Source organism: Thalassophryne amazonica, chromosome 1, assembly GCF_902500255.1.
Source record: "Thalassophryne amazonica chromosome 1, fThaAma1.1, whole genome shotgun sequence".
In the NCBI taxonomy this organism is placed as follows: Eukaryota; Metazoa; Chordata; class Actinopteri; order Batrachoidiformes; family Batrachoididae; genus Thalassophryne; species Thalassophryne amazonica.
This window is the reverse complement of record NC_047103.1, coordinates 93,031,424-93,053,339: the sequence shown is the minus strand read 5'-3', so window position 1 is coordinate 93,053,339 and position 21,916 is coordinate 93,031,424. Positions and strand designations below refer to the sequence as shown.

Here is a 21,916-nt window from a genome sequence, read left to right as displayed (position 1 = left end):
TGTCCAAAAAATCACTCATTTGATCACTCATTTTGTGCAAAATTATACAATATGAATAAAACAATAAAGTGTCAAACTATATACAAATATATAACCAAGAATCAAAATTAGATCTAAACTACTACATCAGTCCATTGTCAGTGTGGTACTGTTTGTAGCAGTTTCTGTCTGGCTGAAGACAGAGGCCAATTTTACAAAGTTTGCACATCCAGCAGGTTGACCTCTTGCAAACCTTGCAAGAACGCCGCCCCTTTGGCTCTATCTCATCCAGGTTCTTCCACCGCTGATGGTGATCCCCAGACTCTCTGCAGCCTCCCCCACTCCTGCGCTTTTCTACGCAGGTTGGCTGCTCATTACCACTGAAAGCAATAAAAAAAAGTGCAAATTTCTACAGGAAAAAACACAAATGCAAAATAATAATTCATGTTTAGAAAAGTGTTCATACCTGTCACTGGAGGACTCTTCATCAGAAAGGAGAAAACTGAAAGTAATGTAATCTGTTTTATTGGGCAGAAACAGTAATTTTAGCAATATTTATATTTTATGTTCAAATGGAATGCATATCTGACACTTAGTAAATAAAACTTAGTAACACCTATACAATAAAAACTGACAATATAGATATTCATGCAAGTTCACATTTACATACCTCTCTTCAGAAGAAGCATCCTCCAAATCACTCTCCTCCTGAATATATCTGAGCTGCCGCTTGATGGCTCTAGACGGCTGTTGCGAAGCCATCACACCCACACAAACACGCACACACACCTTCACAAATGACACTAACACCCTGCGTTTTCCTCAAAAATTACTACATTTATTACTTTATTTATCATTTACTTTACCATAATATATGCAACATATAGCATACTGTTGGAAAGCACGGGTTCTTGGCTTGCTGTCAGTGTTGAAATTTTTCAGATTGAGGGCTTACATGAGAACTTATGGTAATGAGAATCAGGGGCACACTAGTGTTCTGTGTTTTTCCTCTACGTGATGATGTCACAGGCTTATGTTTACCGTAATACACCATATATCATTGGAAAGCCCTTAGTGTTAGCTTAACAATGCACTTTGAATCATTCGGATTGGACAAACTATGTCGGAGTTACGGTAAAAAAAATACGCATATGGAAAATACGGCATGGGCGCCATCGCCGTAGATAAAGGGTTAACCAAAATAGATCATTGTAATCGGAATTTAATTGTAATCTTTGGGGAAAAAATGTAATTGGGAGAATTATGTCAAGATTACTCAAAAATAAAATTCATTATTATTATTATTATTCAATAGTTCAACAACAAATTTGTTCAGATTTCCTTTACATTAGTACAAGAATATGCAAGAAGATTGTGACATTTCACTTGTCACACAATACTGTATGGCAGAGCAACTGTAAACTCTGATTATCATCCTAGCCTCCAACTTACAACCACACCTTACATCCATCTGTTCCAGAACAATGCAACAAACGCCCCTCCAAGCATCCCCCACAACATATCAATAGCCAAGACAAAGGGCAGACATGCACAAACAGATATTCTTTTAGGATTGCTGGATGCATCTTTCGACCAGCTTGCTGAAGGACACAACCTTTGAGAGACGTATGCTTTTGAAATGCGACAACAATTTATAATTTTCAAATCTATTCTGGCATTAGGACATTTACAAGTTCCAGCTACCTCTGCTTCAGGTGTGCATCTGTTTATTGTCACTGGATGCATGTTTGCATGAAAGACTAATGTTTAGGAAAGAGAACAAGAATTTGATGTATTTCTGTCAATAAACATATTTAAGAAGAAATTTACTTTACTTTATTCTGTTGTTAGCAGTCAGAACTTAATTGTAATCATTGAAATGTAATCTGAATTTAATTGTAACTGCAATTGTAATTGTAGAATTGTAAAAAAAAATGTAATTGTAATCATTACAGTTTTCATGTAATCGCCCCATGTCTGGTAGCTTCATGATTCAAATGCAAATCGAACAACTGAGAGTTAAGTCTAAAATGCCATTGACAATAATAATAATAACAATAATAACAATGAAGTACTGTATTGCAGGTCTGAGACAGCTTTGCTATATAATGATCGATCTGTTTTGGAGAATCACCACGTGAGTGCTGTTTATCGACTTCTACAAGTTGATGAAATGAACATCCTTTACAATCTTTCGAAAGATGACTGGAGGTGAGTAGAGAAATTCTCAGCACCCTACCTTGGCAGTGCAACTCTACGTGTTGTGTAATCTGAGTGCAAGGTAAGGTGGAAGGCGCAAAGGGATGCATTGCATTTAGTCATTTGATCAAACATGGGTGTGTCTGGACATAACATGGATGACACCAGTTAAAGTGTGGTCAGATTAGATTACATTAGACAGAACTTTATTGATCCCTTGGGAAGACTCCCTCAGGGAAAATGAGGTTCCAGCAGCAATGTACAGCAGCACACATGGTAAGAAGCACACAGAGTATCAAAAGTGAAAAAAAGAAAAACAGTTTGCAAATATAAATACAAATACACAATATAAATACCAGACCTACTGATCAATACTGGTTTATTTATTTATTATTCTATTCTTTATTTATTATTCTCCTTCCCATCCTCTGTCTTCCTGTTACTCCTCCTCCCCCTGAGTGACGAGTTGTACAGTCTGGTGGCCTGAGGGACAAAGGAGTTTTTCAGTCTGTTGGTCCTGCACTTGGAAAGGAACAGTTTGTGGCTAAAGAGGCTCCTCTGGTTGCTGATGTGTGCAGAGGGTGACTGGCATCGTAGATAATGTCTACCAGTTTGTCCAGTGTTCTCTTCTCTGCCACATTCACCAGGCAGTCCAGCTTCATGCCAACCACAAAGCCAGCCTGCCTGATCAGTTTGTCCAGCCTGGATGTGTCCTTCTTGGATGTGCTGCTCCCCCCCCCCCCCAGCACACCACGGTGTAAAAGAGGACGCTGGCTACTACAGACTGGTAGAACATCCACAGAAGTTTCCTGCAGAGGTTAAACGACCGCAGCCTCCTCAGAAAGTAGAGCCTACTCTGTACAGGTGGTACAGGCTTCCTGTACAGGTGGTTGGTGTGGGTTGTCCAGTAGAGCATGACACGGGAGTGGATTTTCACTCCCGTCCCATCCCGCTCCCAGAAAAAAAAATCCCATCCTGTCCAATCCCGGACTGGAGTAAAAAAATAAATCCCATCCCGCTCCCACTCAAAATCAGTCCCCACTCCCATCCCACTCCCGTTTGTCTTGTTTTTCCTCCCTTGTGATTGGCAAGGGATCTATTTGCATTTCAGCTGTTTCTTTGCCCTGAATAGCCATGTTACGCACAGAGAAGAGAAACTACAGTAAGGACTACTGTAACAAGTTAGCCAAATTTCGTCATGGTTTCCCAACAACTTGCATCCTATCCAACATTTTGAACTGAAAGCAGACCACATCGCAAAAATCAAAATCCTCTACCCACCATTTCCTCTGCCAACTGGTGAAAGAACAGCTTGTGGCCACATAGGTTTATATTTTGTTTCATGCAACCTTTTAGTAAATGACACTGGTTGCCCCTGAAAATATCAAATTGTACAACCACCACAAAAGGTGAACTATAGGCATCTGGTTTACTATGTGTGCATGTGAAAAAAGTTACTTAATGCCATTATATTACTTGAATGGATTTTATTTAACAAAATGCAGTCTCAAATGTTTGCTACACCACAGTGGCAATTAAGGAGTTGAGTCAACCAGACAGAGACAATTACCCAAATGTATGAAATACCAACCAAGAGTTTTAACGTTTTAAGTTTTAACGTTATTCTTCTAAAGAAGTCAAGTCAAGTTAGCTTTGTCATTTTTTTCATATATAAGTATTTAACAACGAACAGTATTTGTATTCACACAGAAACACCACACCCCTTGTAATCACACACACAAAAATCTTTCAGTGTTTGAAGTGGAGGCTTGCTCAGTGGCAATGGAATAGAAGTCCAAAAGTCTCTCCAAGCATCACTGTGTGTGTGTGTGTTTTAAATGTTGCTGTGAAGAAATAAAAGTGAATTAACATTTTCTGGGTCAAGGGAGGTACGCCTCTCCTCAATCAGTCTCCCAGCAACACTGAATGAACGTTCAGAGGGAGTACTGGTTGCTGGGATTGCCAGCAGCTTCTTGGCAACCGGCACTAGCCCACCTGACATCTCCTGCCAGACAGCAAGAAGAGACTGACCGCGGGTGTTGATGTTCTGCAGCATGTACTGCAGCACCAAATCTCAGCCCAAAGCCAATTCCCCTTTGACACAGTCCTCCCTCTCCTCCTCTTCTACACAACTTGCATAGAAGTTGTGAACCTCTGTGGTCTCTGCACTCAGTGGTGTATCTGAGGAAAGAAGACATTATTATAGAACAATGCTGTTTGTGAGAGAGAGAGAGAGAGAGAGAGAGAGAGAGAGAGAGAGAGAGAGAGAGAGAGAGAGAGAGAGAGAGACAGAGACAGAGACAGAGACAGAGACAGAGAGAGAGAGAGACAGTGAGTAACATTTTGTAATGATGTAAATAATGTTCATTGGGTGCTGCTTTACTAGTGCTATCCACCCTCTTTCTCCTCCTCCTCCTCACGGACCCTGTCTCCCTGTTCTGGCACTGTTGTCATGAGTTCTGTAAGGGTGTTGATGACCTCCTTATACTCCTGAGCGTTGAGAGTCTTTCTCAGGAAACTCCTCAGGGAAGGAGAGAGCGCTGTGGCTAGCTACCTTGTGGTACAGGTGGATTTTGAATTTCAAATCCACTGCCTGGGCTAACTTTCCTTTCAGCTAGGGGGGTGGAGTGGATAAATACATTGGTGTTAATATTTGCAACATAAACATTATCAGGGCATATACATTCTCAAGCAGACAGGTATGTTGCAGTTTGTGATTTTTAAGATGCTTTCCTGGTTATAATGGGCAATCATTCTGTTTCCGATCTGCTCAGTAGCCTGGAAACTATGCCTGAAATTAGTGATTTAGGCTGGGGATAGCCAGGCTGGGTTAAGCCCTGTTATTAGGTAGGACTAGGCTACCTGTGACTTGAATTACCTCCAACTACAGTAAAAACCAGCACTGTACTAATTTAAATATTACCTCTTTGACAATTGGGCTGTCCTCATCCTGGATCATTAGCCCCCTCAGCAGTGTTGTCTTGGTTGGCAGGACAAGGTGAAGGGTAGGTGAGTCGTCCTTGGAGAGGTGCCTGGTGGCCTCATCAAAAGGAGTAAGGAGTTGGATGAGGTCCTCCAGAAGGTCAGAATCAATGTTGTGGAGGAAGCGGAGCTCTCTGCGTTGGAGGAGGATATTGTGTAGCTTCCCAGCCTTCAAAGCAGCGTTAATGGACTGTAGCATCAGAAGTCTCGAGTTCCACCTGGTCTCGATTGCCTGCTTCAGCGTCTGATCCAGCTCCTTCTGTAATCTGAAGAACATTTGAAGACAGTCCACAAGAAACATAAGGCTACAGTTATTGCAAATACCACCGTCTGAAATAACGATTCAACAAAGCAATATACAGTTGTGAAAAAAAAACTCAATTGCAAGAATTCATTTTTTGAATATTATTTATGTATTATTATTTATATATTTACATTATTAATTACGCTTTATCCATCTTTAAAAGAACCATAAGAGGCAAGCCAAGCATGACAGGATATCATCTGATCTTACCCTGCTTTTTTGAAGTGGGACACAAGGATCTTGCACTCCTTCATCAGCTTGGTGACTTTGTGGTCCTCTTCCAGCTGGTCGAACGCATATTTGAGGGCCAAATTTAAATTATGGCCGGCACAGGACAACCGGACATAATCCTTAAAAGCTGCAACCACATTGGACCCATTGTCTGTGACAAACACGTTGTTTTTGCTCTGGATGCCAAATTCCTATGATGGGTCAAAGAAAGGAGGGATGAGGGGAAAGAAAGACAAAGACACACAAGTTTAGCAAATGATAGCCCTGACAATGTTATTAAAACATAATAATCATAATTTAATACTAATACTAATTTCACTTTCAAACCACATTGCAAAGTTTAATAGCACATAAAATATACCAAAGATGACAATACAATGCTACACATACAGCATGCTTTGCTGAGCACATATATGAACACAATATAATAGCAAGATGTACCATAAGGATTTCTTCGACGATGGCTCGGATGTGGTCCCCAGACTTCACTCCTATCACTTCCTTCGTGGCTAGGATGCAGTCTGACATCTCCCAATTGTGGATGTAGTGCACAGTGACCGTTATGTAATTCATGTTGGTTCTCTCTTCTAACCACAGATCTGTGGTAAACGCATGGTCTCTGCTCTAAATATAGAAGATAAAATGTATTTTATTGTCAGTATTCACATGTACACTTTACACTATTCACATTAGTAGTAGTACTTTATTTGTCACTATACAAGTACAGTGAGATGTCGTTTGGAAACAACCCACAGATGCCCACAAAAGTAAAGGTAAGTTAAACAATATAGCTACTGTACATCAATATTTAAAATATATAAAACTATAAAAATCCACAATAAAAATATACAATCAAGTAATGATTTGTGAAGATTAAGATAAATAATAAATAGGTGCAGGGTTCAAGTATTCACTGACCAAGTTAGCAGTGCATTAGAGGTAGATTAACAGTACGGGGCACACACGTACACACACACACACACACACACACACACACACACACACACACACACACACACACACACACACACACACACACACACACACACACACAGACCAACTGCAGAGATGGCAGCATAGTGAATTCACAATGACATTGAAACTTGAAAACACTCACTTCGGTGCAGACATTAAAGGGATATACTGTTCAAGCCTACGTACCTTTTTGAGCTCCTCCAGAACGATGGTCTTCACTTTTCCGTATTCAGCGTCTACGTGTCTGGAGACGGTCCTCGCTGAGGGCAGGAGGTCTTCTGCTAAGATGGCACCTCCGTGTGTAGATCCGATATCAAGTAACTCCTGAGCCACCGACAGAAACCCTCGCCCCTCCACGATGGCAAAGGGGCGCAGGTCGAGGCTGCACATATGAGCTATTTTTTCAGTGATTCAGACCTTCACGCCGGCAGGTAATTTTCGTTTAAGAAATGAATCCATTTTGGGCTGGGTGCATTCCTTTATATTACAGGTGTGTCTTTGAAGCCCACTTGTTCCTGACTCCGTGGAGTACTTAACACAGATCAGGCAGGTTCTGTACGCTGCATACACGGTTTCATTTCCATCAACTTTGACATGATAAAATTTTTGCAGTACAGCTGACCTACCCTTTAGGTCTACGAGTCTTACAGCACTGTCTTTGTTTCTAACTTTCCGTTGTATTTTTTCTTTTTCTCCTTTCTCCATGATGTCGTCTGCGTGTGGCTGTGTTAGCTTGGTTTTCGCAGAAAGAATTTGGGCTTGCAGGTGCGCTGTATTTAAGTTCTGGCCCGGAAATACGGGTGCTGCTGGCGTGGAGTGGAAGTCAAAGCAGTGTTGGATATGTAGTTCTTTACGGAAAAACGACTGTAACAATGGACAGGTGTAATTTTGGTTGTTTTAAATAGATGAAAATCATCATCTATTTTTGGCATTCCCGCTCCTGCCCGCTCCCGTTCATTTTTATTCCCGTCCCATCCCAATCACGTGATTGATAAAATTTTGACTCCCGCGGGAATCACGTGACCGACGGGAATTCCCGAAAAATGTCATCCTCTATTGTCCAGTCCAGTTTGCTGTCCAGCCACAGCCCGAGGTACTTGTAGGAATCCACAGCCTCCACTTCAGCTCCCTGGATCAGAACTGGTTGCGGACTAGGTGTTATGGTTGGGGAACCGGGTTTGGATGGTTGACCCAAATGCAGGAGCAGTAAGGCAGGCAAAGAGGTTTAAACAAGAGTTTATTAAACAACAAAGGACTGCGCAGTGGAAGGACTAAAGGACAATGGACCATGAAGATTTGACTGACGGGACAGACAGCAACGAGACAGGGACTGGAATCGGGGAAGTGAGCCTGTGGAGCTGCTGGGACTGGATAAACTGTTGGGAAAATGAGAAGGCAGGTTAGATAGTGAAGGTACATTTGGGCACATATCTGGCAGTGAAAAGTCAAACTAACTCAATAGTCCATTCTAAACTTCAGTTCATTCAGGTTTTCAGTTCAGAAACAAAGTCTCAGTTCATTCCAGATTAGAGTTTAAATCAAAATCCAGTTCATTCTGGAATCTAAAGTTCAGGATGATGTCTTTGTTCATTCAGATCTACACGACACACCCTAAAGGTGGGCACACGTGGCAGACAGGCGGAGTCAGGTGGTGGGCACATGTGGCAGACAGGCGGAGTCAGGTGACAGCCCCAAGTTCCAGGCTTAGATGCAAGCAGCAATTTAGCAGAGCTAAAACTCTTGGGAACTGCACTCAGAGAACCAATAATTTCATGAACTCAGGAACTCAGCAGCTGCGTATACATCACTCCAGACAGTCAGCAGATCAGATCATAAAGTACCTTAATAGTTCAGCTAATGGAATAACTAGATGACTGTGCACACTGTTCCTGATCAGCGCAGAAGTACACAAATTTGAACTACAGAATAACAGTTGATGTTTACTCTCTGAAACATCTCTAAAACTCTGAAGAGCAACGGGCTCAGAGCTGAATACCTGCTGATCACTAAGCAGCATGGAGATGAACGGACTCTGATAATTAACAGCTGAGTGAAGTGCTGCGTGTGAATACACACGCGATGGAATAACAGAATATGTCAAGGTTAAAACTAAATAAACCGGTATGATCCACTTTTCACAACTGGAGTAATGTATTAAGAGCAGGAGGTCAAACTGCAGGAAAAACACAATTGATAACGTCATCATTAGAAACCTGGAGTATCATGGCAGGAAAAAAACACGACATGTAACACAATGAGCCTGGAAAATCCCGAGAGGAATAAACATGGCTGGTTACATACTGCACCTGCAAGCGACAGTGAAAAAACACAGCCAGATACTTTTGTGGACATGGGAGCACATAGCGGAAGAGTTATGACAGGAGCGCGGAGACTTCAGTCCGGAAAAAACACAACAGGAAAATTTAATGAGTTCGGAGGCTCATAGTGGAAAAACTCAGATAGGTCCATCCGTGGTGACGGGACGCCAAACAAAGAGCACTAGGACAAAACATAAGACCAGGTTACCGGCTGAGAGCGATGGCATGCCACAGCTGGGAACCCGTGGCAATCTGGTTTCAACCCAGAGGAACGCGGAGGTTCTTCAGGAAGACAGCAGCAGATGTAAGCTGTGGTAAGTAGTGGTAGCAGTAGATTCTGCCCCCGAACCCATGACAGGTCCCGGGTTAAATCTGGAATGGTGATGAGATGAGATGAACGTCAGCTGTGAGCACCCACTCAGTGAAAATGCAGATCAGCTGTGAGATGCTGCTCTGTCAATTCCGCATGCTGACTTGACAGATGGGGCGTGGCCCAAGTGCAGCTTGACAGCCGGGAGCAGAGCCCTGACATAACACACAGCAGATGCACCCAGCCACCAGCCAATTCACCCAGCAGCTCCACCTCAGCTTCACCTGAAAACACAGAGACACAGACACAAAACAGCAGACCAGGCAGGACCAAGGGCAAACCACAACACTTGGTCTGGACTTCCCAAAGTCAGTGACCAGTTCCTTTGTCTTTGAGGCGTTGAGCTGCAGATGGTTTGTGTGGCGCCAGGCAGCAAAGTCCTTTATTAGGCTCCTGTACTTTTTCTCAGACATCAGAGGTGTACAGGGTGTAGAGGGGGTCTGGTTTGGGAACCACAGAATCTCGTTTCTGCTGTTTGCAGATGATGTGGTTCTGTTGGCTTCGTCAAATCAGGACCTTCAGCGTGCACTGGGGCGGTTTGCAGCTGAGTGTGAAGCGTCCGGGATGAAAATCAGCACCTCCAAATCCGAGGCCATGGTTCTCGACCGGAAAAAGGTGCTTTGCCCTCTTCAGGTCGGTGGGGTGTCCTTGTCTCAAGTGGAGGAGTTTAAGTATCTCGGGGTCTTGTTCACGAGTGAGGGACGGACGGAGCGTGAGATCGACAGATGCATCGGTGCAGCATCTGTAGTGATGCGGTCACTGTATCGGACCGTCGTGGTGAAGAGAGAGCTGAGTAGGGGGGCAAAGCTCTCGATTTACCGATCGATCTATGTTCCAATCCTCTCCTATGGTCATGAGATTTGGCTCATGACCGAAAGAACGAGACTGCAAGTACAAGCGGCCGAGATGAATTTCCTCCGCAGGATGGCTGGGCTTTCTTTTAGAGATAGGGTGAGGAGCTCGGTCACTCGGGAGGTGCTCGGAGTCGAGCCGCTGCTCCTCCACGTCGAAAGGAGCCAGTTGAGGTGGCTCAGGCATCTTTTCCGGATGCCCCCTGCATGCCTCGCTGGAGAGGTGTTCCGGGCACGTCCCATCGGGAGGAGACCCAGGGGAAGACCCAGGACACGCTGGAGGGACTATGTCTCTCGGCTGGCTTGGGAACGCCTTGGGGTTCCCCAAGAGGAGCTGGGGGAGGTGTGTGTGGATCGGGAGGTCTGGGCGGCTTTGCTTGAGCTGCTGCCCCCGCGACCAGACTCCGGATAAAAGAAGAAGAAAATGGATGGATGGATGGATGGATGGATGTGTTGTACTTCAGTGTTTATTAACATAAATGGAATGCAGCATTCATAACGATTTGTTCATTCATGTATAATTATCTTGCAACAACAAATCAATGTGTATTCATATGTTTAGAATGAGCCCTTCATATCTATGTGGGAGAGGGCCCCCTCAGAGGCCACCATGTTGCACCACCGTGTTCATACAGTAGTTCAAAAAAGGGACCTATTTGGCGCATTTTTCAACAAATCAAATCAAATCAATTTTATTTATATAGCGCCAAATCACAACAAACAGTTGCCCCAAGGCAACATGTCCAGAGGACCGAAGAAAAATGACAAATCAGTGGTTACTCCCCTATCCACTGTCTTACTAGTTGCTTGAGCAGGATAACAAGTTTGAGAATCTTAATTTTTGTGAAATGGAGCATCATACATATTGCTGATCACAAGAGAGAGGGGTGTTAATGGGAGTAGGTCTGTGTGTGAGAGTGTGTGTGTGTGTGTGTGTGTGTGTGTGTGTGTGTGTGTGTGTGTGTGTGTGTGTGTGTGCGTGCGTGCGTGCGTGCGTGCGTGCGTGCGTGCGTACGTGCGTGTGTGTCCATGGGTGTTTGCAGTACGTATGGCCCAGGAGATGAAGCTGTTTGTCAGCCTGCAGGTGTGGGGCTTTGTTGATCTGTAGCATCTCCTGGAGAGCAATGAGTCAAACAGGGGGTAGGCAGGGTGTGAGGGGTATCCTGTGATGGCCTTGGTTTATCACCAAACAGCTTGTATGATGGTGTTAAACGCTGAGCTGTAGTCCACGAAGAGCATCCTCACATAGCTCTTCTTGTTCTCTAGGTGGCTCAGCGCTGTGTGGAGAGTGAGGATGATGGCATCCTCTGTGAACTGGTTTGCCCTGTAAGGAAACTGGTGGGGATCGAGGGAGGGAAGCAGTCTCTGATGTGCTGATCGCTCCAGGCACTTCATGATTATAGACATCAGGGGCATGGGTCTGTAATCATTCAGGGTGCCTATGGCAAGTTTTTTTGATGATGGGGATGATGATGGAGGTTTTGAGACATGTGGGAATGGTGGTGTGTGTCAGAGAGAGGTTGAAGAGTTTGGTGAGGATCCCTGCCAGTTGGTCTGCACATGCTTTAATCATTGCTCCTGGGATACCATCAGGACCAGCAGTTTTCCTGGGGTTCACTGCTCTTAGGTCTTTCCTCACCCCATGCTTCTTGAGAGAGAGAGGTGAGGTGCTGAAACCAGGGGGAGTCAGTGACTGCAGGTGTGTGGTGGTGGTCTCAAACCTGGCAAAGAAGTCATTTAGGAAACTTTTAACAGGTAGATCTCAACAGCTTTAACAGTTTAAAAAATGTTTTTCATTGTTCAGCTTAGTTTAGTATGTTATCGGTCTAAAAGTTACCGGACGGTAATTCATCGGAAGATAATTAGTCCGATGATGGTTTTTAAATTTATCTAAAAAGATAATCCGATAATGAAAACATTATTTTCGATAATTATCTATTATCGAATTATCGGAAGTGTGCCCACCACTGGTCATAGCCTTCGTTCTGTGAGGCAACAGTGCTAACCAATATTCCACCATACTGCCCACAATTTATCAGATAATTATTTGTGGACGTGACATGATGTGATGCGATGTGACATGAATTGATGTGTCATTTTTGGCTCCACTCGGTCAGCTTGGCTCCAGTGCAACAAAAAAATAAACAAATGTCAGGGCAGTGGCAGCAGAGTCAGATTCTGGTGGAAACAAATTTGGTAAAAGTGTCTAAGGATTGAAAGCATCAAAGGTATGGGATTACAAGCAGTCACACCCACACAAGAAATATACAGGGACAATTCTGGATTTTTTTCTTTTTGGCCATTTCTCCTTTGTCTACAGAGGACAGAGATGCTTTTCATAGAAGCAGCTCTCTTCTGTTATAAAACTTTTAACAGGTAGGTGCTGAAGTTATTTTTTAATTTAAAAAATGCTTATCACTGTTCAGCTTTGTTTACTTTGTTTATTGGTCTAAAAGTTATCAGACAGAAATTAATCGGAAAATAATTGGTCCATAATTGTTTTTTAAAGTTATCTAAAAAGATCTCCGATAATTATCTGTTATCGGATTATCGGAAGTGTGCCCACCACTGGTCAGCTGCCAGCTGACAGGCACCGTAAGTCCACAGCAAAGCATATGAGCAAAACAACCACACATGAATGAGTTCACGCCTTTACCCTTATTTCTTTTATTTAATTTCCACTCTTTTTGTCTGTCATGTAAACTACAATTTACGTGGTGGAAGTGACATCAGCCTGCCTGACCAGCTCATTAATTTCACACTGTGCCATGCACACTCAGACGCTAGCTGGTCCTGTGATTGTGTCTGTCTGTAATTATCAGCATGCCATGAGAGCATGAGTGCCCACACATGTGCATTGCGAGGAGTATTACGTTGGTCACAGCATGTTATCTGTTTTCCAGCTGAGTTGCAGTACACAGTGGTCAGCTGTTCCAGCTGCACACTGCGCTGGACAGTGATCGCACTCCGGGACCATAAGCCACACCTGAACAATGTTGGATCATAGCAGCCCAGTCTCACGTTTTTTTTTTTTTGTTTGTTTGTTTTTTTTTTGGTGCTCCTGTGACGAAATGAGTCAAATTTTCATGATGAGGTTTTTTAAACTCACTATTCCTAACCCTACTCCTACCCCCGACCCTAACCTTAACCATAACCTAATCTTACTCTTTTCCCCCACCCTAACCATAACCACCCTGACACCCCCCCCCCCCCTTTCACTTTTAATTTCATGCAGCTATCACGGAATGAAATAGAATGAATTTGTGCTGCTGTGACGAAAATGAGGCGCAATAGATTAATGTATATTTCGTGCTGCTGAATCACGACTTGCCGTGAGACCAGGTTGATCATGGTGTGTGTGTGTGTGTGTGTGTGTGTGTGTGTGTGTGTGTGTGTGTGGTGGGGGAGGAGGATGACGACACACTCCACAAGCCATTTGTGTTGGGGACACACACACACACACACCAAACTCTTAAATGTCATTTGTGTGTGTGTGTGTGTGTGTGTGTGTGTGTGTGTGTGTGTGTGTGTGTGTGTGTGTGTGTGTGTGTGTGTGTGTGGAGGGGGGGAATTCGGCACAGTCACACCCATGTGTGTTGCTTGGTAATGGCACATTTGTGTGGCACTTAGACAGTTTTCACAGACAACTCGAATGTGGTCATCTGCTCTCCACTATTGTGCCGGGAGCGCGAATAGTCCCGCCTTTTCTAAGTGCCCAGCGAGTGGTGTTGGATGTTCATGTGTAACACCTGGAATTTGACTGAGAGTGGGTTGAATGGCCATTCATCCAGGATTTATCGCCTTTCAGCCGCTGGTGTGACGGCTGCCTCGATCATACCATTTGTCCATGGTTCAACATAGCCAATGACATCATGCAGCTCCTTTAGTGTGGCAGGATATATCTGACCTGCAGCATGATATGGCCGACCTGCGTTTGACACGTCGTGCAAATGCTGCGAACATGATAAGATGGCAGTGCGATATGCACCATTCTGCCTCATTCATGCTATGTATGAAGGGGCCCTAAATGTTCACTGATGATGTGGAAGTGAAGCAGATAATTCCATGCATGGTCAGAGGGAAGTAACACAGCTCTCAAAAAATGAGTTTCCCCACCTGTCACAAATTATACAATGGGGTACGGAACTGGTCATATCGTGACGGAAAGGACACTGACCAGCCATAAAAATGTGATGAGTTTGGAGTGAGAATGTGTTGAAAGAATGTATGATCATAGTTTATTTTCGAAAAAGGTTGAAGATAGGACCAGCGCCGTTATACTACTTCACCAAATCTCACACTATGATGTACTATAGGTAGGATGTGTAAGCTGGACAAAATTTTATTGAAATTTGGTCTTCAGGGAGGGAAATTAATTTTAAGCCTGTATGTACTATTCATCACCTTTAGAGAACTTCGAACAATGGTTGTGGAGATGGTGTTGGCCACTGACATGTCTTGCCACTTCCAGCAGATCAAAGCCATGAAAACTCTCCTGCAGCAGCCTGAGGAGTGAGTGAAGTGCATGTTGCTTGAAAACAAGCCTGATCTGATGGTACAACCTCAATTCCATTGAAGTTGGGACATTTTGTGAAATGTAAATAAAAACAGAATACAATGATTTGAAAATCCTCTTCAACCTAAATTCAATTGAATACACCACAAAGATAAGATACCAGCTCTATTAGAAAACTAACCGGCAGTTTTATAAAAAAAAAAACTATATGGATTTGAATCACGTGCGATTACACCAGACATGCTTGAACCCTTGTGCGCATGCGTGAGTTTTTTCACGCATGTCGGTGACGTCATTCGCCTGTGGGCAGGCTTTGAGTGAGCACTGGTCCAGCCCTCTCCGCTGAAATCCTTTGTCTGAGACGCTGCTGGAGACGGCGCACGTTGCTTTATCAAAATTTTTTCAGGACCTGTGAGGGATATCCGATTGGACACTATTCGAGAAATTCAGCTGGTTCTCGGTGAAACATTTAATGGCTGATGAGAGATTGTGGAGTTTCTTTCATTTTAAGGACAGCTCACAAAGCGGATCGGTGCGGCGCGGTCGGAGGTGGCATCCGTCTGGCTGTTTCAAGCTGAAAACTTCCACATTTCAGGCTCTGTTCACCCAGGTCGTCGTCAGAGAACAGAGAAGTTTCAGAAGAAGTCGGCATGAGGAGTTTATGCGGACATTCCACTGTTAAAAGAGATTTTGTAATGAAAGAACGTGCGGGCAAATTCGCCGAGTCGGTTCCGTGTCGACTCCACAAATCCATCTGTGCCGCGACAGGAAAAACACCTCCGTGTTGAAAACCATTTGTAAAATTCAGGCGGCTTTTGATGGCTTTCAACAAGTGAGTATCTGAGAAATTGTTTAACAGCTGGGCATGTTCCAACTTGTCCGTTATGGTTTCCAATGGAGGTGTTTTTCCTGTCGTGACCCCCCGCGGTCGGGTCCGGCCCGACATGCGAATCTGCCCGCACGTTCTTTCATTACAAAATCTCCTTTAACAGTGGAATGTCTGGATAAACTCCTCATGCCGACCTCTTCTGAAACTTCTCTGTTCTCTGACGACGACCTGGGTGAACAGAGCCTGAAATGTGGAAGTTTTCAGCTTGAAACAGCAAGACGACGCCGCCTCGGAGCGCAGATGGCTGTCAGGCGCCGTGGGCCGTCTTTAAAGCGACACTTACAGACCATACAGACCAAAATCTCTCATCAGCCGTTAAAAGTTTTACCGAAAACCTGCTGAATTTATCGAATGGTGTCCACTCAGTTGTGCCTTACAGTTTTTGAAAAATTTTGATCAAACAAAGCAGCAGTCTCTGAGCCATTCCTAAACAATGAAAAAAAACGACGAGAGGGTGGGCCACTCCTCACTCAAAGACTGCCCACAGGCGAATGACGTAACCGACAGGTGTGAAAAAACTCTTGCATGCCCATGGGGGTTCAAGCATGTCTGATGTAATCACACGTGATTCAAATCCATATGGTTTTTGAAAAAAATAATAAGGTTGGATACTTTTCTAACAGACCTCGTATTTAATGTTCAAACTGAATGTTAAAACGCTTATTGAGTGTTGTTAGAAGGAAAGGTGATGTAACACAGTGGTAAACATACCACTGTCCCAGCTTTTTTGAAACGTGTTGCAGGCATCCATTTCAAAATGAGCAAATATTTGCACAAAAACAATAAAGTTTATCAGTTTGAACATTAAATATCTTGTCTTTGAGGTGTATTCAGTTGAATAAAGGTTGAAGAGAATTTTCAAATCGTATTCTGTTTTTAATTTAGATTTTACACATCGTCCCAACTTTGTTGGAATTGGGGTTGTATACAAATAATGAATGTTTATGAGTGCAATTATAAGGATATTTCACCTCCTTCAATGAGCCACCAAGCAAGCTGAATGAACCATTCCATTTTTCAATGAGTGAAAATATTCTTTCCATTGCACTAATGGAAAATATTAATTATTTGATTTCTATGACACCTAAATAGATCCACATTATTAGAAATTAGACTTAAAATTAGAAAGGTTTTTTTCTAGTGGGAACAGGAAGCTGACCGCAGGGTTGACTGTTTGTCCAGCCAGCAGTTCACTCTGGCCAGCATGCAGCTCACTGACACACCACTGAGCAGAATGAGAGCCATTTAGTTGCTCAGCAGTATGTGCAGAATGTGCTTTCCTGAATCCAGAGAAAAGCACTTCTGCAGGCACTAAAGATGTCCCCATGAACACTCTGGCTATTGGGTTTAGTTTTCTCACATCATGGGAGCATTTTTATGAAAAGATAATAGACTAAAAATGGTGGGAGAAAAATGCTTGGTACATAGCACAAAAATGCATGGTAGTGATGTCACGCATACAATGGAACGAATAATGAATGTCACATGACACAGAATCCACCAATCAAATGACTATTTCGGTGTCATAGATCTGAATGTTGCCTTTACAGAGAGAGCAGAGATGACATTGTGGCTTTCACTTATACAGAATTGTTTATAGTATGTGATCATGTATCACTTCCTGGGCTAAGTGTTTATCAGTTACCGGGCTGTATTTGCAGGATTGACAAGCCCAAGGCCTTATCGCTGATACTACACACTGCTGACATTAGTCATCCAGCCAAACGCTGGGATCTCCATCACCGCTGGACCACTTCCCTCCTGGAGGAGTTTTTCAAACAGGTACTTTGAATGGCATACGCATATTTACTGTTAAGGACACAACAACACACGTGTGATGTGTATATTCTGCGTTCATTACAAATGCTGTTTGTATTTGACCTAGAAAATGAACACAACATGGTTACCAAGCATTCATGATATGCACACTCTTAAGGCTATGAAATTGGGCTATTAGTAAAAAAAAAGTAGAAAACGGGGTGTTCACAATAATAGTAGTGTGGCATTCAGTCAGTGTGTTCATCAATTTTGTGGAACAAACAGGTGTGAATCAGGTGTCCCCTATGTAAGGATGAAGCCAGCACCTGTTGAACATGCTTTTCTCTTTGAAAGCCTGAGGAAAATGGGACGGTCAAGACATTGTTCAGAAGAACAGCATAGTTTGATTAAAAAGTTGATTGGAGAGGGGAAAACTTATACGCAGGTGCAAAAAATTATAGGCTGTTCATCTACAATGATCTCCAATGCTTTAAAATGGACAAAAAAACAAAGATGCGTGTAAGACAACAGAAAACAACCATCAAAATGGATAGAAGAATAACCAGAATGGCAAAGGCTCACCCATTGATCAGCTCCAGGATGATCAAAGACAGTTGGAGTTACCTGTAAGTGCTGTGACAGTTAGAAGACGCCTGTGTGAAACTAATTTATTTGCAAGAATCCTCCGCAAAGTCCCTCTGTTAAATAAAAGATGTGCAGAAGAGGTTACAATTTGCCAAAGAACACATCAACTGGCCTAAAGAGAAATGGAGGAATATTGTGTGGACTGATGAGAGTAAAATTGTTCTTTTTGGGTCCAAGGGTCCAAATTGTTCTTTTTGGGTCCAGACAGTTTGTGAGACAACCCCCAAACTCTGAATTCAAGCCACAGTTCACAGTGAAGACAGTGAAGCATGGTGGTTCAAGCATCATGATACGGGCATGTTTCTCCTGCTATGGTGTTGGGCCTATATATCGCATACCAGGTATCATGGATCAGTTTGGATATGTCAATATACTTGAAGAGGTCATGTTGCCTCATGCTGAAGAGGATATGCCCTTGAAATGGTTGTTTCAACAAGACAATGACCCCAAGCACACTAGTAAATGAGCAAAATCTTGTTTCCAAACCAACAAAATTAATGCCTTGCAGATGTGAAGAAATCATGAAAAACTGTGGTTATACAACTAAATACTAGTTTAGTGATTCACAGGTGTTGGGTATTTTCTCCTCCAAACATTTTTAAACCTTTAACAAGACAAACAGAGTCAAGAAACACCAGTGAGACAGAAAGTCAAATATTACGCGCGGAGTGCGGCCAGGCTGTACACCAAGGCTACACTAAAGTCTGGCCTGCTTTTCCGCTCTTTTTATTAAGAGACGCCCTCATCACATAAACAAGAAACTTGTCCTAAGGGTGGGGGTAATGACGCAAGACAAGTTTCTTCCCATAACATAAACGCATACGTCAAGTGCAGCTGTAAGGAAGAACACTTCAGGTCAGCACATCTCGTTCGTCTGTTGCAGTTATCAGCTGTTTTGCATCTGCCTGGAACACTAAGCATCACAATCAGTCAAAATTCAACCTTCAGTTCTTTTACTCCCAGTCGTTAGCGGCTACGAAAACAAAGTTATGTTATAACAATAAGTACATCCAGTCCTTCATTCCCAGTTCAGATTGACCCCAGAGTGCTAAAACAAAATTGAATTCTCAGGATTGCATTAAGACAGGTGCAAAACAGCACATCTCCGTTCTCATGAGAAAGAAGACAAAGCTAAAACAAGGTTGAATAACACGTACGTTCTCAGGGTGAAGTGCAAAACAGCACAACACCGTTCTCATGAGAAAGAAGACAAAGCTACAAATGTTTAACAGTGATAACATATATATATATATATATATATAAAATCCTTAACATTTCCCACCTGTTTATCACCTGTTAAACGTATAGCAGGCATCACCCAGCTTAGTTAGTTAGTTTATTAACTTAGTTTATTCTGTCCACGTTTTTATTAATTGAACACCACCAACAGATGGAAGATTTGAATCCAGCTGCTATTTGATCAACCAGTTTATACTCGTCAGGCACTCCTCTGGGGACTCCTATTGCGTCAATATATGTTGGATTTCCTACTCCTTTCCAATCTCTTTTTACTCTATGTCTGGCTATGCCTTTCTGCCAATCCTCAGGAATAAGAGGCTGCATATGTCGTAACGTCTTCAGGGGTCATGGGTAACAATAATGATATTAATGCACAATAACCTGACACATTTCGTGGCAGTCTATCAAAGATTCTGTTATCACCACACCACCACCATACATCACTCCTACCGACTGGTATAAATGAACCGTTTTTCTGTATTATTCGACTACACCACTTGTCTTATTACTTTTTCAGCTAAAGCTTCATAGGCTAAGAGTGTGTTAACTCATCACGTCAACAGTTCAAGCTTGAACTGGAGTTGTGAGCTTTTCAATATCATCATAATTCTCAGTACAGTCATTACAGTTTTCTCCACTAAGGTCTGACTGTTTCAATGCTTGATATTTGGCATAGTTTGTTGGAAGGCCAGATTACGCTGTACAAATGTATTTGACACCATTTTCAATAGTAACTGCCAACATGGTCCTGAAGTCAACCAGGACCAGGGATTCCACCGGTTCACGGCTAGGGTGTCTTTATGCATTGCATCACGAAGTTCATTCAGCTCCTCCAATGCGTCCTGCATATCCACTGAATGAATGGAGTCTGGGATGAAAGTACAGCATGTTGTGTTCAGCAGAACACAAACTCCTCCCTGTGAACCAGTAAGCAAGTCTAAAACCATGCGATTTTGCATCACCATGGTACGTAAAGCATCTATTTCAGTGTTTTGAGCTGCTACTATTTTTTTTGTTACATTCATGAACAGACCCAATCAATAATTCAGAGTTTCAATCATTAATGAATTTTTTCCCACTCCTATCCAGGGGAACAATGAATGTGCTATTTTATCTCCTACAGACCACAATTTTTTGGTCCTTTAGTACATCCGAGCCCCACATGTGATTATGTGGTAACACATCTGGGTATATCAATCTCCTCCGTCTGGTGCTGCCATTCTTCTCTGTGGAGGTCTTACCACATATGTATGGTCAGTCACCTGGGTAGGTGCACACACACCACCCCAATTTGGTGGGAGACTCATGTACAGTCTGGAACCATAAAGCCAATAGATGTCATCATACACCGGAGTACCATTTACAGGTGGTAGCAAAACTTACTAACATAAGCACATGATTCATCCGTTCCCCATGGACAGGAGCCTGTATAATTACATCCCCGTCCAATGTGATGAAGATAAGTACCATCCACATATTATGTTTTGGTTAGGCTTAAATTATTTGATAAAACATACGTTTGGGTACACAGACGTTTCTTAATTTTACCTACATTTTTATTCCCTGTCCCGTAAAAGCAAATTGGGAATGGCCGTTGTGATGACAATTTAACGTGATGATATTTTTGCGTTTCCCTTCAGTCTAGTCAATGGAGCAGCACTTGGGCACGCTTGTACGTCCTCTGTTGAAATCCCTATCATATAAGTGGTTGCACTGAGGCAAGTGGTGTTACATCTTATCAGATTTGCTGAGAACTGCTGCCCCCGAAATACAGTTTGATTATGCATCCGTATGATAAGACATTCTGTCACCCTAGCAGGGTACGGTTTAGCCGTCAGAGCTGGGTGTGTTGAGGATAGGTATTTGCGAACAAACATAATAATTAGTAACGTAATTCCATAGCCAATAAATGAACATATCTGTACCACATATTAGTATGGTATATATGAGGGTGTCCATCTGTCTCGTTCACATTATGAATAAACCTCTTCTGATGTTGCTTGCGTTGTTCTCTGGCTCGGTCCACAGTGAGCTGCAATTCTTGGGTCAACCACCAGGCCAGGAATCCGAGGAGCACGAAACACACTAAGATCACAACACAACCGGCTGCCCTACCAACAGTCCGGCAGCGGCGGCGCTGAGCACGCCGCTCCGGGGTCTGCTGTAGTTCAGTCATGATTGCTAGGATACAGTGTTGTTAACCACCTCACCTAATAGTGCAAGGATCTCCCTGCTTCACTGGCATTGAGACAATCTATTGCTAATTAAATAGACTCCCTTTGTAGCCAGACTTCCCTTACACTGTGGAGGCCGCCAACACACGCTGTATCTTACAGTGATGTATCCACGTTGATCTCTCCGCTATCTTTACTGCAGTTGGTGTTGTTAACAGCACTCGGTATAGACCTTCCCAACGAGGACTGGACCAGTTCTTCCTCTTAATCACTCTGATGAACACCCAGTCTCCTGGCTAGACTACTGGAAGGCCGTCCTGTGGAAGATCAAAATTATTCGGCAGTAAATGTGTTTAAGTTATCTCTTTCTGTGTTAATGTCTTTTTCATAAAATTTGCTAATGTTTGTTCCTCATCTGCTGTTTTAGTATCCATGTCAAAATTGGTAGACGATATGGTCGTCCATAAAGTATCTCAAATGGTGTTA

The 21,916-nt window shown here is 43.0% G+C and overlaps 1 protein-coding gene across 1 annotated transcript in view; it reads left to right on the top strand.

Moving 5' to 3' along the window:
• LOC117509399 (calcium/calmodulin-dependent 3',5'-cyclic nucleotide phosphodiesterase 1C-like) overlaps nt 1–21,916 on the top strand; it is a 296,954-nt gene that overhangs the window by 202,673 nt on the left and 72,365 nt on the right. Inside the window, exons 10-12 of the mRNA XM_034169110.1 lie at nt 2,065–2,190; nt 14,620–14,721; nt 17,276–17,396. Of these exons, the coding sequence (XP_034025001.1) occupies nt 2,065–2,190; nt 14,620–14,721; nt 17,276–17,396 (349 nt within the window). The remainder of the gene's footprint in view (nt 1–2,064; nt 2,191–14,619; nt 14,722–17,275; nt 17,397–21,916) is intronic.